The 13,505-nt window shown below is 47.5% G+C and overlaps 3 protein-coding genes across 3 annotated transcripts; 2 read left to right on the top strand and 1 right to left on the bottom strand.

The window, feature by feature from the left end:
• Positions 1–2,001: 2,001 nt before the first annotated feature.
• Positions 2,002–3,147, bottom strand: N7455_012413 (uncharacterized protein; the record flags this gene model as incomplete). The annotated part of the gene is made up of 1 exon (XM_040952556.2): positions 2,002–3,147. One exon carries the CDS (start codon positions 3,145–3,147, stop codon positions 2,002–2,004), a length of 1,146 nt encoding a protein of 381 aa, XP_040816924.2.
• A 3,157-nt stretch (positions 3,148–6,304) lies between these two features.
• On the top strand, positions 6,305–7,867 carry wetA (developmental regulatory protein WetA; the record flags this gene model as incomplete). The annotated part of the gene is made up of 1 exon (XM_040952681.2): positions 6,305–7,867. The coding sequence occupies one exon, from the start codon at positions 6,305–6,307 to the stop codon at positions 7,865–7,867; it is 1,563 nt and encodes a 520-aa protein (XP_040816933.2).
• A 1,602-nt stretch (positions 7,868–9,469) lies between these two features.
• On the top strand, positions 9,470–12,641 carry N7455_012411 (argonaute family protein; the record flags this gene model as incomplete). The annotated part of the gene is made up of 3 exons (XM_040952741.2): positions 9,470–9,663; positions 9,716–10,800; positions 10,860–12,641. The coding sequence occupies 3 exons, from the start codon at positions 9,470–9,472 to the stop codon at positions 12,533–12,535; spliced, it is 2,955 nt and encodes a 984-aa protein (XP_040816795.2). The 3' UTR covers positions 12,536–12,641.
• Positions 12,642–13,505: the final 864 nt, after the last annotated feature.

Raw genomic sequence — 13,505 nt, 5'->3', positions numbered from 1 at the left:
CAACGGGAAATTTAATTAAAAACGGCGAGTCGATACTTCACCTTTCGATATGCGCGAGTCATGTTTATATGATATATCACTCTTAAACGGTCACATTTCCCCCCCAAAGTACAGATGCATCATGGATAGATCCAAGCGCTCGGAGTATAAAGCACACACATTCGAATTTCTTTGCTTTTGTTGAATTTACTGTCGTCATATGCCAAACCCCGAAACGCCAAACCCCGAAACCCTGGGGTGATCTTCACTGCATGAAGATAGATGATATACTCCGTGCCTGTCATAGCACTACACAACTCCCGCGCATGGAACCTGTAACCTGTAGAGCTTGGCACCACCTAATCCATTATTTTATGTCACTCACCATCTAACTACTAAACTAGCACCTAGCTGCATTTTCGCCCCTTCAAATGAAACTATAGACAATAATCCCCGCTGAGCTCAATGCAGCTAAGTGGATAATTACCCGCTGCATGAAGTCCCACCCCATGAAGAAACGGAGAACAAAAACAAAGAAAAAAAAGAAAGCATCCTATAGGATGGTATACGGAGTAGTAATCGACTTTATTATTATTACCTATTGAGCCTTACCTATCCACCGGTATCCACACAGTCTCTTCGCAAGACCCTACGGATTACGGAGTACACGGAGTAAAATCACCAGTATGTACTAGCACCACCACACCAGCCGCGCACCCCTCGTCCAAAAATACATCAGTCCATTGCTCCCCTGCAAGGAAAGAAACGAGAAATTCCCCGGGCCGAAACGCCCAGTAGTGTCTGGGCCCGTCGGTGGTTAATATATGACGGATGAAGGGGCTTACTCGGCGTCAAGTGCGTTAGAGAAGTGTCAGGCAATTTCTGGAAGGAGAATGGCGTGGTATAACCCCTGTTTTGGTGCCAATAAATTAGGTACCTTTTGTATGGAGCGCTCATACAAAAGGTACAAAATCAGCGAACCACAATGTCTATGGCGTTTTCTTAATGTGCTTCTAAGATCTCTACATTAATTATTCGGGATTAATCTCACCGGTAGAACGATCTGGCCACATTTATATTACATATTAGTGCATTTCGAGAGTTGAGAAAAATAAATGTTTCGGCTTTTGTATCCTTCGTCCTTTTCGTATGGGCGTGCCATACAAAAGGTACATCAGTTCAAGATACGTACTTGCAAGAATAGTCGGCCGCTTAGGCGGCTTTGCCATGTCTTTTTGGTGGTCTTTTCAGATATCTTTTTAGATATATACGAAGGCGGTAAAAATGAAGCATACTTTATGCAAGAGACTGTATCACCTTTGAATCTTGTGCCAGGGGTTAGGACGGATTTCTGAAACATCCGCCTCGGGGCCGGTGGTTCCAGCGGTTGTGATACGAGATATATATACTCCGTGATAGCACTGTGAGTATCTATCTACAATATAAGCACACAGTACGGAGTACAATGGAGGTTTTTACAAGTACCTACAGGTATATATGTGACTGAGATGTTGAGAACCTGGGAGGACTCGGAATGGTTTGTGGGAGGTTGAACAGTCGCTACATGGGCTGATGTAATACCGGAGGATTATGCCTCAAGGGGTGAGCTATTACGAGTGAAGGGTGGCCTGACTTTTCTGTACTCATTTTGTCTGAGACGTGGGCAGTGTGTCTTGGAGCGGGGAGGGGGCGAAGTAGAGTGATGGGTCGGGCACTCAAGGCCGGAGTCATACAAGACGACGATGGCAGGAAAAAACAGGCTAAGCTACATCTACATCATGAACTTGGGAACATCTGAATTTTTGAAACTGTTTTTGAATATCAAGTGCTAGTTCGGGAAAATACATGACCACTGTCAAATCCGACTCCGAAAGCAGCTTGTGAGAAATTTGAAAGCTTTTCTTAGCTAAAGAGCCATTGTGTGTGCCCCTCGCCAGATAGTGGGCGAATCCGAAAAAAAAGAGAACGTTTTGTCATAATCGTAAAGTCGTGGTATTTGTTTGCCGATGTGCAAGCAGGATCTTAGATCTGAGCAGGCAAAGTTTTGGTTCCGAGGTCGTGCGCAATGCCGCCAGCGAAGAAGCTCAGTTCATCAGGACCAATGTCGACACGGCCACTCGCCAGTCTGTCCAGCAGGAATTTCTCGATCTTGTTCAAGAGGGCTTGGTGGTGATCCAAGTCTAGGGTCGATGAGGTGGAATCGGGTTGGTTGCTGGTTTGCTCTTCCGCGCGGAGTCTGATCAACTCGTTGAGCTCGTCTTCAGCAAGGAGATTGCAGAAGGTGCCAGTGACATGGTTGGAGACTAGGTCGAGATACAATGAAGGCGCACCCTCTGGATCGACGAATTCGGCGTCCTTGCCCAAGCGAATGTGGTCAACCTGAACTCGAAGGTATGTCTCGTACTTCGGGGTGGCAATCCCGCGGATTCCATTCATATAAGCGACAAAGAGGTTGCGGTCCAAGTCCACGGCATCACGCGAAAACTCTTCTGGTTGGTTGGTAGATTTGCGAACAAACTCTGGGTGGCAATCTTCGTTTTTGTCGGACTCGGCGATGTCCATTTTGTCGAGTTGATCCAGAAGTGTTTGGGTACCTTTGGAGTCACGAGCAAGCATCATCATTTCATGGCAGGTCATTTGGTGATCAGGACCTTCGTCATCCGATACCTCCATGCTGTCAATGTACTCCACCTGCGGGTCAAAGCGCACGGAATTCTCCTCAAAGGAGATGAAGGCATCGTCAAATGACTCTGTGTGATCCTCATGCGTCTCAGGAACGTCCCCATTTGCTTCATCCCAGACTGAGAAGTCTGAATCATCACCGTCGTCCTCTTCGTCAGATTCATCGGAGAGTGCGTCATACTCAGAATCAATTCCATCCGAGCTATAACCCGATTCCGAATCGGACTCTTCATCAGAGTCAAAGGCAATGGTTGAGTTTTTGAGGATCGATTTCAAGAAAGGACGCAAAGTCGGTTTGGTAGTGGAAGTCGATGCACCTGACTGAGCTGGGGTGCAACCGTTCGATGTGACCGAAACTTCATCTGAGCCATAGCAGCTGTCGTGGGAGAAAGACATTTCGAGGTTGGAGAAGGTTGACGAGACAGAGCCCCATGAGCCCCGATGGAGGGTCGAAGTGCTCATTTGTTCAGCGATTGGTTTGTCCATGCTGACGGCGGGACGGTTTAGTTTGTGTATGATTTGTCGGGCTGCCTAAAATATCGAGACGTGGAAGGCTCTGGGCTCGTAACGGAGCACTCCTAGGCAGGAGAGATAGGGCTTGTGGAAGAACGGAGTTGGAAAATGTGCGATCAGTGAGTCGAAAGTGAATCAAGAGAATAGCAAGGGCATCGAAAGCCTGCAAAGCACGGTGAAAAGTGCATAGTGAAGGCACACGGGAATCGTGTAAAAGCTTAAGGGAACTTGCCCCCAGCACAGATGTTGGAAGACATGATTTGCCGATAGACACTGTGATTAAATGTAAAAGGGTGCTTTCTTGCCGATCTGGTGTGCAGAACAAGATGGTTGAGACTGGTTGCTGTGGTGATTCGAAATAAATTGATGCCGGTCACGGGTAACAGAGATGCCAAAGGTTTTGTCGAGATGCATGTAGGGTATAAGAAGGTGGCAAAGGCGAGAAGTTGTATTCGCGTGACGCAATGAAAGCGGCGTTGGAATGTCGCGAAAGCAGCAAGGGTCGCAACGGGGTATCGCGAAAAAATAAAAAGGCTTATCGCAAGAAAGATGCGACAAGAGGAGAAGAGCGGAGATGAAAGTCGAGAAGAGAAGAGTGGCCCACGTTTCGCGGGGTGTGACGGAGGGGCAAAATCCGGGTTTGAGTCACGTCGACTTTGGAGTAAAGGCGACGATACAAAGTGCAGATGAGGCAAGTGCGAGAGAAGAAAAAGGTGTGACTGCAGATGAGCAGTAACAATAATAGAGAGGTGTGAGGATCCAAGGACACAGGTTGAAGTGGCCTGAAGAGAAGAGAGAGAGAGAGAGGAGAGAGGGAGGGCTCCTTCCTTTTGGGAGGTCGGAAGGGTCGCCCCCGGGTCCGATTTCTCGTCATCTGACTCAGCCCGAACTTGATCTTTTTCGGATATTGGGCTCTTTCAATTTCTTTGTTACAAAGTCATCTGCACTATTCTTTCTAGATTATTCTAATGAATTTAATTGTCTATTGTCACGATCACCTCACCTAATTATATCCCATGACCAAGCACGGGGTACGGAGTATGTAATATCGGCCTTTGAGAATAGCCTCGGGAATATCGGAGTACCGAGTACGTGAGTTGCTTTTTTAAGTGTCACGCTCAGGATTTTCACCGCGATCTTTCCTTCTAGGCATATGAGATGGAATGACTACACATCTTCTAGGGGTATCCATCCATGGATGGCTTATTATCAAGTCCTTGCTGATTGCATACACCTTAACAAACATCGTTGAACGGGGCCACCCGCTGTTGCCGCATCACTAAAATCTCACCCGGGTGTATTGTTTTTACGACTCTTCCAATACCCCCTTTCTGTTTTTGTCTCTCTTTTAAAATTCCACTTAGGTCGGCGGTCTAGCTGAATTCTGCATTGGCGCCTTAGACCCTGTTTCTTCAAACAGGCCACAATTGCCTGACAGGTTGCAGGCCTACCAGCCTGATCCAGATCCCTTGGAACTTCAGGTATACCAAATCTCGGTCTCAAATTCACCGGATGACTCTCAATCCAGGTTACAGTCTCGGCCGAATCTATGTTTGTTGTTTAGGTATTGGCCGCTTTGTTTGTGATACCTGAACTGAGCCCAAACACAACATGGATGCCAAAGGAAGCAGCCCACACATTGACATGCTGCCAACGTATTACAAACCATTGGCAGATTCAAAACTCGCCTAAACAAAATTAGCTAATGATATAATTTGAGATGCAAGAAATATCTGCAAGCTCCACCCCCATGGAAGGACACTGCACTTTGACAACTAGATGGCAGTTGGATTATTTCAAAAGGGAAAGAAGGCGTCAGATCCTTATCTCATACCGAGAAGAAGGCTTGTTCTTTACCGCATTCAAACATGGCCTTATCTTGATCAATTTCATGCAGCCCAAATATAGAACATGGGGTCGAAGCAAACACTCCCGAATAAGGGCCCAGAACGGCGATCTCCTGCAGGTCCAGGTTTTCTCAACTACTCCACCACTGAGGTACACATACATACTGGGGATTCCCAAGCAAATCTCTCCTTTGTCCTTCTCGAATACCCAAAACTCTTCTGTGCATTGTTCGGGGGGAGGGGGGTAACATTCCGCCCAGCCTCTACGTTCCAACCCACATTCCGGACCGTCTATCACCAACGGGACACTGACCCATCGACAACATCACCCCCACTCCAATTGGATCGATTGGCTAATCATGATGAAGCAAATGAAAGAAGTATGTAGCCAGAGTGCGCGGCCGATCATACTGTCACCCAAGTCGACTCTTCTTCGGGCGGTTGATGATGGGATAACAAGGTATCATGACGCTTACACTGCAAGTACCAACCTTGGAACTGGTAGGAAATCATCCTGCTGTTTCAGCTGTATGGCTGGTCCTGGTTCCTTGGACAATTCTGAACGGCTCGGAGAGCGTTCCGACCCATTTCCTTTCCTAACGGCCGTGCTCTTACTCCATACGAGTTATGCCGACCTCCAATTGAAGGTATCGGTTCAACATGCCTAAGTCTTCCGCAGGCCCGCTTCACCAGCTAATTTGATGACTGTTCCACTGCTTCTGGCTTAGTGGAGGAGGGTTGCATTCCTGCGGGTGGCTATCCGTAACGAAACCTCTTTGGGAGTTGGCGAAGATTGACAGCTCGGCCAGCCATTCAGATTTCCACAACTACGATTGGCTTAGAGAGACTTGAATCATTCTTCCGGGTGGTTGGTGGGGCCGGCCAGGAGCCAACCGGGCCCTCTATAGCACATTCCTTGTCCATCTTTAGAGCACTTGGAATGTGTCGAGAAATTCCGAGGCTGGTGTCCCTGGCAGCCATTCAAATAGGGCTTGCATCTGTTTGTTTGCTTTGCTTTCTTTGCATCATCTGCAGTGTTTTCTTTGATTGACAATCTATCAAACATTCAAACATTCAAACACTTTCTTTTTTATTTTGCATCCTTTGCATATTCTCGGATATCCGGGTCGATCACCCCGAACTATTCCCAAACCTTCCCAAGCTCTATTCCCAGACCATATCTTTGGTTGTCCAATTACATCCAAGTATTTGGATCTTCAGTCGCTGACTACACAATCGCCTCGTACTTTTACTCTGTCGCTGCAAACGGAAATCCCGACAAGATGTTCGCCCAACCATACGACCATTCGTTCAATGACTTGTTCAACCAATACGTCAACATGGAGACTAGTGCCGCTGATGGAAAAGATTCGGCGTTGTCCGATTTTGATCAGCTTTTCCCACTTGACTCGCTATCGAGTGACTGTGGCGATCTACCACCCACTGTCTCCACTCCCAAACGCCATCAATCACCGCAACCCTGGAGTAATGAGTGGTCCCTGCAGAATGACGGGGCCGCTGTCGATCATTTTGCTTTCCATGACACCGTCCACCCCTCTGCAATCTCAGATGTCAACCTGAACAACTTTGAAGTTCCCTCTCGCCCTACAGCAACCCACGCCTTGTCTACCTCGCCATCCACTCCTCCCGCTACCCCTAGACGGAAGCCTACCCAGAGTGCTCTCATCACTCCCAAATCTATCCGCCATCGCAGCCCGAATGAGCGTCGCTCTCATTTGCGCAAGCAAAGTTTCTCCCCCAGCTTAATGCGCTCTTCCAACCTATCCAAATCAAGAATGGCATATCCCGAGGCCTGGGCCCAGCAAATTCAGAACTTCAGTCTTCACAGTTCCGAAGATCGTCTGCCACTGTCGCCTCCCCCATCGGATGTCCTCATTCAGCATGAAAACATGCCCACTGAACACATCATGAGCCAACCTAGAGACTCAGCAGAGATGCCTCCTCAGTACGACGCAAGACTATATCACCAGTCTCCGTCAGTTTCAATGCCATCGCCGAACATCGCAATGTCAGCACGCCAGCAACAGCACTACATTGCTCACCCAAGCTCTTCCACCTTGACCAGCTCCAGTCCTTCTTCCGCAGATGACATGTTCTCTTCGTCTCACTCATCTGACCCCCAATCACTCTCCTCTTGGCAATCCGACCCTCTTCACGCCTCATCTCTCTCTTTCACTCCAGACCTCCAAGGCCACGATTCTCAATGGTGGTCCCCCATGCCTTCTCGGGTCGCTCAACAACAGGCCTCTTACCTCGAATCTCCCACACCTGTCCGCACCACGCAAAGCGTTGGAAGCCAAAATGACATCATGCAAGGGGGACTAATGATCCAATTCAACCCCTCTTATGACATGTCGGCAGACCACTCATTCTCTTCATCTAATATGCTCCCCGCCACCCCTCAAAAATTCGACACCTCCTTCACCACCTCTCAAATCCACAACGTCTCCCGTTCACCATCTCTCTCTCCCAAGGCCGGCACATCACCCAGGGAAATCCACAATGGATCCATCTCTAAGCCCACCCATCGCCGCACACACAGCCGCAAGCTCTCCGGCCAGAGCATGAATACTCCTAAGCCCGCCAAGGCATCTGGCTCCTCGTCCCGAGGCTCAAACAAGTCTGTCAGCGTATCGTTCGTCAACTTTACCGCTCACGACAGCAAGAAGATCCTGACCGGAGTTGCTCCCTCCGGCAGCTCTAAGACCAAGGCTCGCCGCGAGCAAGAAGCCCGCGATAGACGTCGCAAGCTCAGCGAAGCCGCATTGAGGGCTGTGCGCAGCGCTGGTGGCGACGTCGAAGCTCTCGAAGCTGTTCTCTGTTAAGCTTGTTTTTATTTTGTTTGTTTTGACTTTTAATTTGCGTCTTTTTGTCTCTGTTTCTTTCAGCCGGTGTTTTAGGGTTATATCATTGGGAATATCTGGTTTGCTTTTGGAGTTTACGGTTTTGCTTTCAGGCTTGGGCCCGGGTGATTACACCCTCAAAATGTTAGACTATTCTAATATCTAGACTCTTCTGTGGATATCTAATTCATAATACTTTGTGACTATCCAGCTTCCGCTGTAAATTCTCTTTTTTTTCTATTTTTGGGGCTTTAGAAACTTTTGAGGTCTACCTCTTTCTTTGCCAAACTGGTGAGCTTCATCCCTTTTTTTTTCCACTCTTGCTACCATCATTACTATTGTGACTTTCAGTGGCTAACTTTTTTTTATATTCTTGAGTCCTCCATACTGAGCCATCCATGCACCAAGTGCTCCATACTCAGTCCTCCATACACAGTCCTATACACACCAAGTCCCATATACACTAAGTCCTACATTCTATGTATGACATTGAAGTCTACCAACGCGCGTTTCATGCTCTGGTGTCGACTATAAATACCATCTCGATCAATTTCTTCTCCTTTCTTCTTCCCTCTCCACGATACATCGAAACAGCTCTGGTGAGTATGGACTTTGCTTCCTTGCACTGGATTACCCCTTATGCCTTTCAATTGCATGCCAGTCCTATGATATAGGCAGATTGAGCACTTGCTGAATCTCTCACTGTCATTGCATATGCATTTCCTTGCTTTGATCTTCACCAATCTGTCATTTATTTTACTTTGTTATTCACAAATCTCTCACTTGCCTTTCATTTGCTCTAACTTGCCACTTTAACGCTATCTCACTTGCTGCCCATTGATTGCTGCACATATTTTACCCTAAGCCTTAACCTGCACTACACCATTCTTTAACTTGCCATCTCATTGAGATCAGGTATTTAGCGTGCCCCTCATCCTTCATTTACTACTCCTAGTCCATTCTGATATTTCCATTTGCTGTTGCACATTTGCCTTTTCCTGGCCTACCTTGAATTCCATTTCTCTTCCCTTGAAGATTTTCCCTTACACCATCATCCATCTCTTTTCACATCCCCACTCGCATGAGATATTCTATCACTGCGTTCTATCCTGCATCTTCATTGCATCACCATCTCCATTGCCATTGCATTGGTATCCTTATTGGCATCGCTCTTGGCTGTGGGTTGGGCTACTTGCCTTATCGCATTGCGTGCCCTACATTGCCCATTGCTCTGCTTCATCGGTCCGTCTTGATATCACTATCTTCATGCATCTCAGCGATCTAACGTTTCATCGTTACTGACTTATTTTACAGATCAACGAAGCAAACTTCAACTCTTTTTCTTCCTTTTCTTTTTTGAAAAAGGAAATCTGCGGTGGACAAGATCGCGCTTGTCCTGTTCTGAACTTTGTTCTTCCGATATTCCTGTTGTCTTAAACCTCTCCGAAATACCCCCAATCAACTAGTTTTCGAGTCCTTGTCGTCGTCTTCCATACTTTCTCGAACACGAGTAAAGTTCACCTTCCCACTACATCTTTTCTTACATTTTCGACTACCTTTTTTATCTAACCAGCATTCGTTAAAATGTCCGGACGTGCGCACGGTGATCTGCCCATTCGAGGCGGCCGTGGCAGTGGTGATCGTGGCGGCTCCCGTGGCCGTGGCGATGGTGGCTCCAGTAGCCGTGGGGGTGACCGCGGTTACAGCGGTGATCGTGGGCGTGGAAGTGACCGTGGCAGCAGTCGTGGAGGTCGTGGCGGACCCGAACCACCCTCTGGGTAAGTTTATTTGCTCTAAACCATGGGGGAAATATATCTAACATGCGCACAGAATGTTGACAGACCCGGTTGATCCCCCTAGCACTCGAGTGCAGGCCCTGGAGGACCGTTATGTTGCAGAGTCCGCAAAGGCTCGACCAGAGCCCGGCACTTTGGCTCGGCGTCCTGGCTACGGTACCCAAGGTCGCTCGACTGTGCTTCGTGCCAACTTCTTCCCTATGGAGTTCAAGCCGAACATCAAGTTTCATTCCTATCGCCTCAAGACCAAGCCCGAGGCGAAGAAAGCGCAGCAAATTTTCATTCTTCAGAACATGTTCCGCAAGTACCCTCTCTTCAACAAAGGAATCGGCGTTGCCACTGATGGGGCCACTGAGATTGTTACAACCGAGCTATTTCCTGAAAATCGAGCGCCATTCATTTGTTCCATGGGCAACGGAAGTGATCGTGGAAGTGGCCATGGAAGTGGCCATGGAAGTAGGAAATCGAAAGCCTACACCGGCCCTTGGGAGGTCACTTTGACCTTTGAATGTTCTTATTCCCCAGCTGACATGATGGCATGTCTTGAGGACGTCAATCACCGAAGGGAGCTTGAGAATGAAGCACCCTCTCTCCGAGTCCTGAATATCCTCATGAGTGCTTATCCCTACAAAGATACTGGCATTGCCATCATTGGCAAGGGACGAAACAAATTCTTCCGGATGGATAGGCGAAATCAGTCAGTGGGGATTGAGTGTGGCGCCGAAGCCGCTCGTGGTTACTACTCAAGTGTGCGTCTTGGTGCTGGACGAATTTTCCTCAATCTGAATGTTAGTCACGGTGCATTCTTCAACCCAGTTTCGTTGGCCGATGTAATCAATGCCTTTCACGTCGTTTACAAGGATGAACGGGATCTTATAAACCGGTGGCTGAAGGGGTTGAAAGTTTACGCCTTGCACCTAGATGCTCGAGAGAACGGACATGGGGTGAAGGAAAAACCCGTGAGAACAATCTTCGGAGTTGCCACCCCTAGGGATGGACGCAATGGCCCAAACCCCCCACGGGTTCTACGAACTGCATCCAGTGCCGACCACGTGGAATTCTGGATGGGAGATGAGAAGAAGGGAAAATATGTTACTGTTACCGAATACTTTTATAGAAGTATGTTTGCTGCCTATCAGTCGGTATTTGCGGTGCATTGGGCTAACAAGCAATAACAGCTTACAATAAGCGACTCCACTACCCCGATAATATGCCGATCGTAAACGTTGGGAACTATGATCGTCCAGTTTACCTTCCTGCGGAGCTTTGCGAAGTCCTTCCCGGGCAACCTTTCAAGCCAGATCTATCCACGGGTCAACGACAGAACATGATCAAGTTCAGTTGCCGGCGACCTCCTCAGAATTATGCCTCCATTATGACCGAGGGATTGGACATCCTGGGGATCTCTGAAGGACATACCAAGGCGGTAGGAATCAAGCCCGGAAAGGAGATGATCACTGTGCCTGCACACATTTTGAACCCTCCGAATCTGCTTTATGGCGGCAAAAAGACCACTAACCCTCGAAATGGCTCGTGGAATTTGATCGGCACCAAATTCTCCCAGGGCGCCAACATAAAAAAATGGACATGTCTTTGGCTTCGGAAGCGTGGTATGAAGCCCACTGACGTAAAGCTCCACAATCCTGATCCTGAAATGGACGCATTTTACAGAAAATTGCGCGATCATGGCCTGTCGCTGCCGGCGCCCTCTAAGCCGTATCTTCAAGTCATGCTCGGTTCGGATGATGCAGAAAATCGAGACATGATCAGGGGGGCGTTCAAAAAGATCGCGAATGAGTTGTTTCCCTTCTTGGTAGTTTTGCTTCCCACCACGGAAACAAAAATCTTTGATTACGTCAAGTATGCTGGAGATCTCAAGACTGGCATCCTTACGCACTGCATGCTGAGCAATAAGTTCGCAGGTGCCAATGAGCAGTATTTGAGCAACAACGCCATGAAGGTCAATCTCAAGATGGGAGGATGCAATCAACTCCTGCAGCCGGCTAACACACGCTTCCTTGGTGCAGCAAAGAACACCATGGTCGTTGGCTTGGATGTCACTCATCCGTCCAGCTCAGACCCGGAAGTCTTCCCCAGTGTTGCTGCCATCGTTGCCTCCACTGATTATCGCATGGGACAATGGCCCGGTGAGGTTCGAGCCCAGACGCGCCGCCAAGAGCACGTTGAATTCCTCAAGGAGATGATGCTTACCCGGCTCGCCTTGTGGCAAAAGAGCAACAATGGAAACCTGCCTCAGAACATTCTCGTGTACCGCGACGGTGTTAGCGACGGTCAATTCAACATGGTCCTTACAGAGGAGCTTCCAAAGATTCAAGCTGCTGCCAAAGCGGTATACCGTGGAACCTTGCCCAACATCACCATCGTTGTTTGTGGAAAGCGCCATAATGTACGCTTCTACCCTACCAATTCGAGGGACCAAGATCGAACATCCAACCCACTCAACGGATGTGTCGTTGACCGTGGAGTCACCCGTCCTATCTACTGGGACTTCTATCTGCAAGCCCAGGCTCCTCTCCAGGGTTCCGCTCGTCCAGCCCACTACATTGTCATTTACGACGAGATTTTCACTAACCCGAAGGTCAATACGGACCGCAAGCCCGCTGACGTGCTGCAAGAACTTACCCACAACATTTGCTATCTGATGGGCCGGGCTACTCGCTCGATCAGTTACAGCACTCCTGCCTTCTTGGCCGATAAGTTCTGTGATCGCGGCCGGAAGTACCTGGTGGCTTACTGCAATGAGAATAATCAGATGATCCAAAACGAGGATAAATTAAAAGGTGCTACCTTGAATCTGTCCAGTGCATGCCAGAACAGCATGGTCTACATCTAATTTGGCCATTGTCATTTTCTACTTGTTGATATTGAACGATATTTCCCGGAGTCTGGAGTTTGATATTCGATACCCATTTGCTACGCTTCATTGTCTTTTTAAATTGGGTTTTTTTTTTTTTTATCTTTGATGTTTGCATTGACTTTGAGCTGAAAGATTGCTCATGATGCGAAAGCTATGAAAAAACCACAAAACACCAAAAAAAAAAGGGTGCAATATCCTTGCTTTTCTTGCAAGTTTGAGATGTGCCTATGCTGCAACAAGTGTGGAAATTTGAAAAACACAAAAAAAGGGATGGGAGATTGATTTGCATTTGTCTTTGTTTATCTTTGAATGACCTTGCGCTGCAGCATGGAAAATACAAAAAAACCAAAAAAAGGGGATGTTTTATGTTAGAGTATGAAAATTGAGAATATCCAAAAAAGAAAAGAAAAAGAAAAAGAAAAAACTCTTCTATGTGCCTACGTAGTCTCTACTAGTAGACTCATTGTTAGTGTAATAACCTTTCACTCTACAGCACTTAGAAAGTTATATATAGATCACGGATAGAAGCCAATTATAAAGCTCTCTCTACAATCAATCCTGTTCGTCTAATGTGAGTAATGTAGCTCGCTATATCTTTATAGTTCTTTGGTTTATAATGATCAGCTTTCAGCGGGTTGAAGTGATATATCGTAGATCATGAATCAAGAGGGGAAGCCTTAGGCAACAGGTCACAAGTGGCCCCTTGAAGCATCTTCACTACTCCTTTACGGTTTTGATTAGATGCCAGCTCAAGAGCTCTACATGAAGACCACGTGAAGTGCAGAGCCATATTCTGCACCAGGCATTGACATCGTTGGCGTTCAGTGTAACCACTTTTGGCAGCCGATTTACCGTCAATTGGCGTTGTGGTGTAATTAAGAACAGAGAAGATCTTGATGAATGGTAAAATTGAGTGGAAAACGCTAGATGGCGAAGAAACTTAGTA

This window comes from Penicillium solitum (genome assembly GCF_028829755.1).
Source record: "Penicillium solitum strain IBT 25940 chromosome Unknown utg000009l_segment0_segment0, whole genome shotgun sequence".
NCBI lineage: Eukaryota > Fungi > Ascomycota > Eurotiomycetes > Eurotiales > Aspergillaceae > Penicillium > Penicillium solitum.
The sequence above is the reverse complement of the archived record's forward strand: the minus strand, read 5'-3'. Positions and strand labels throughout refer to the sequence as shown.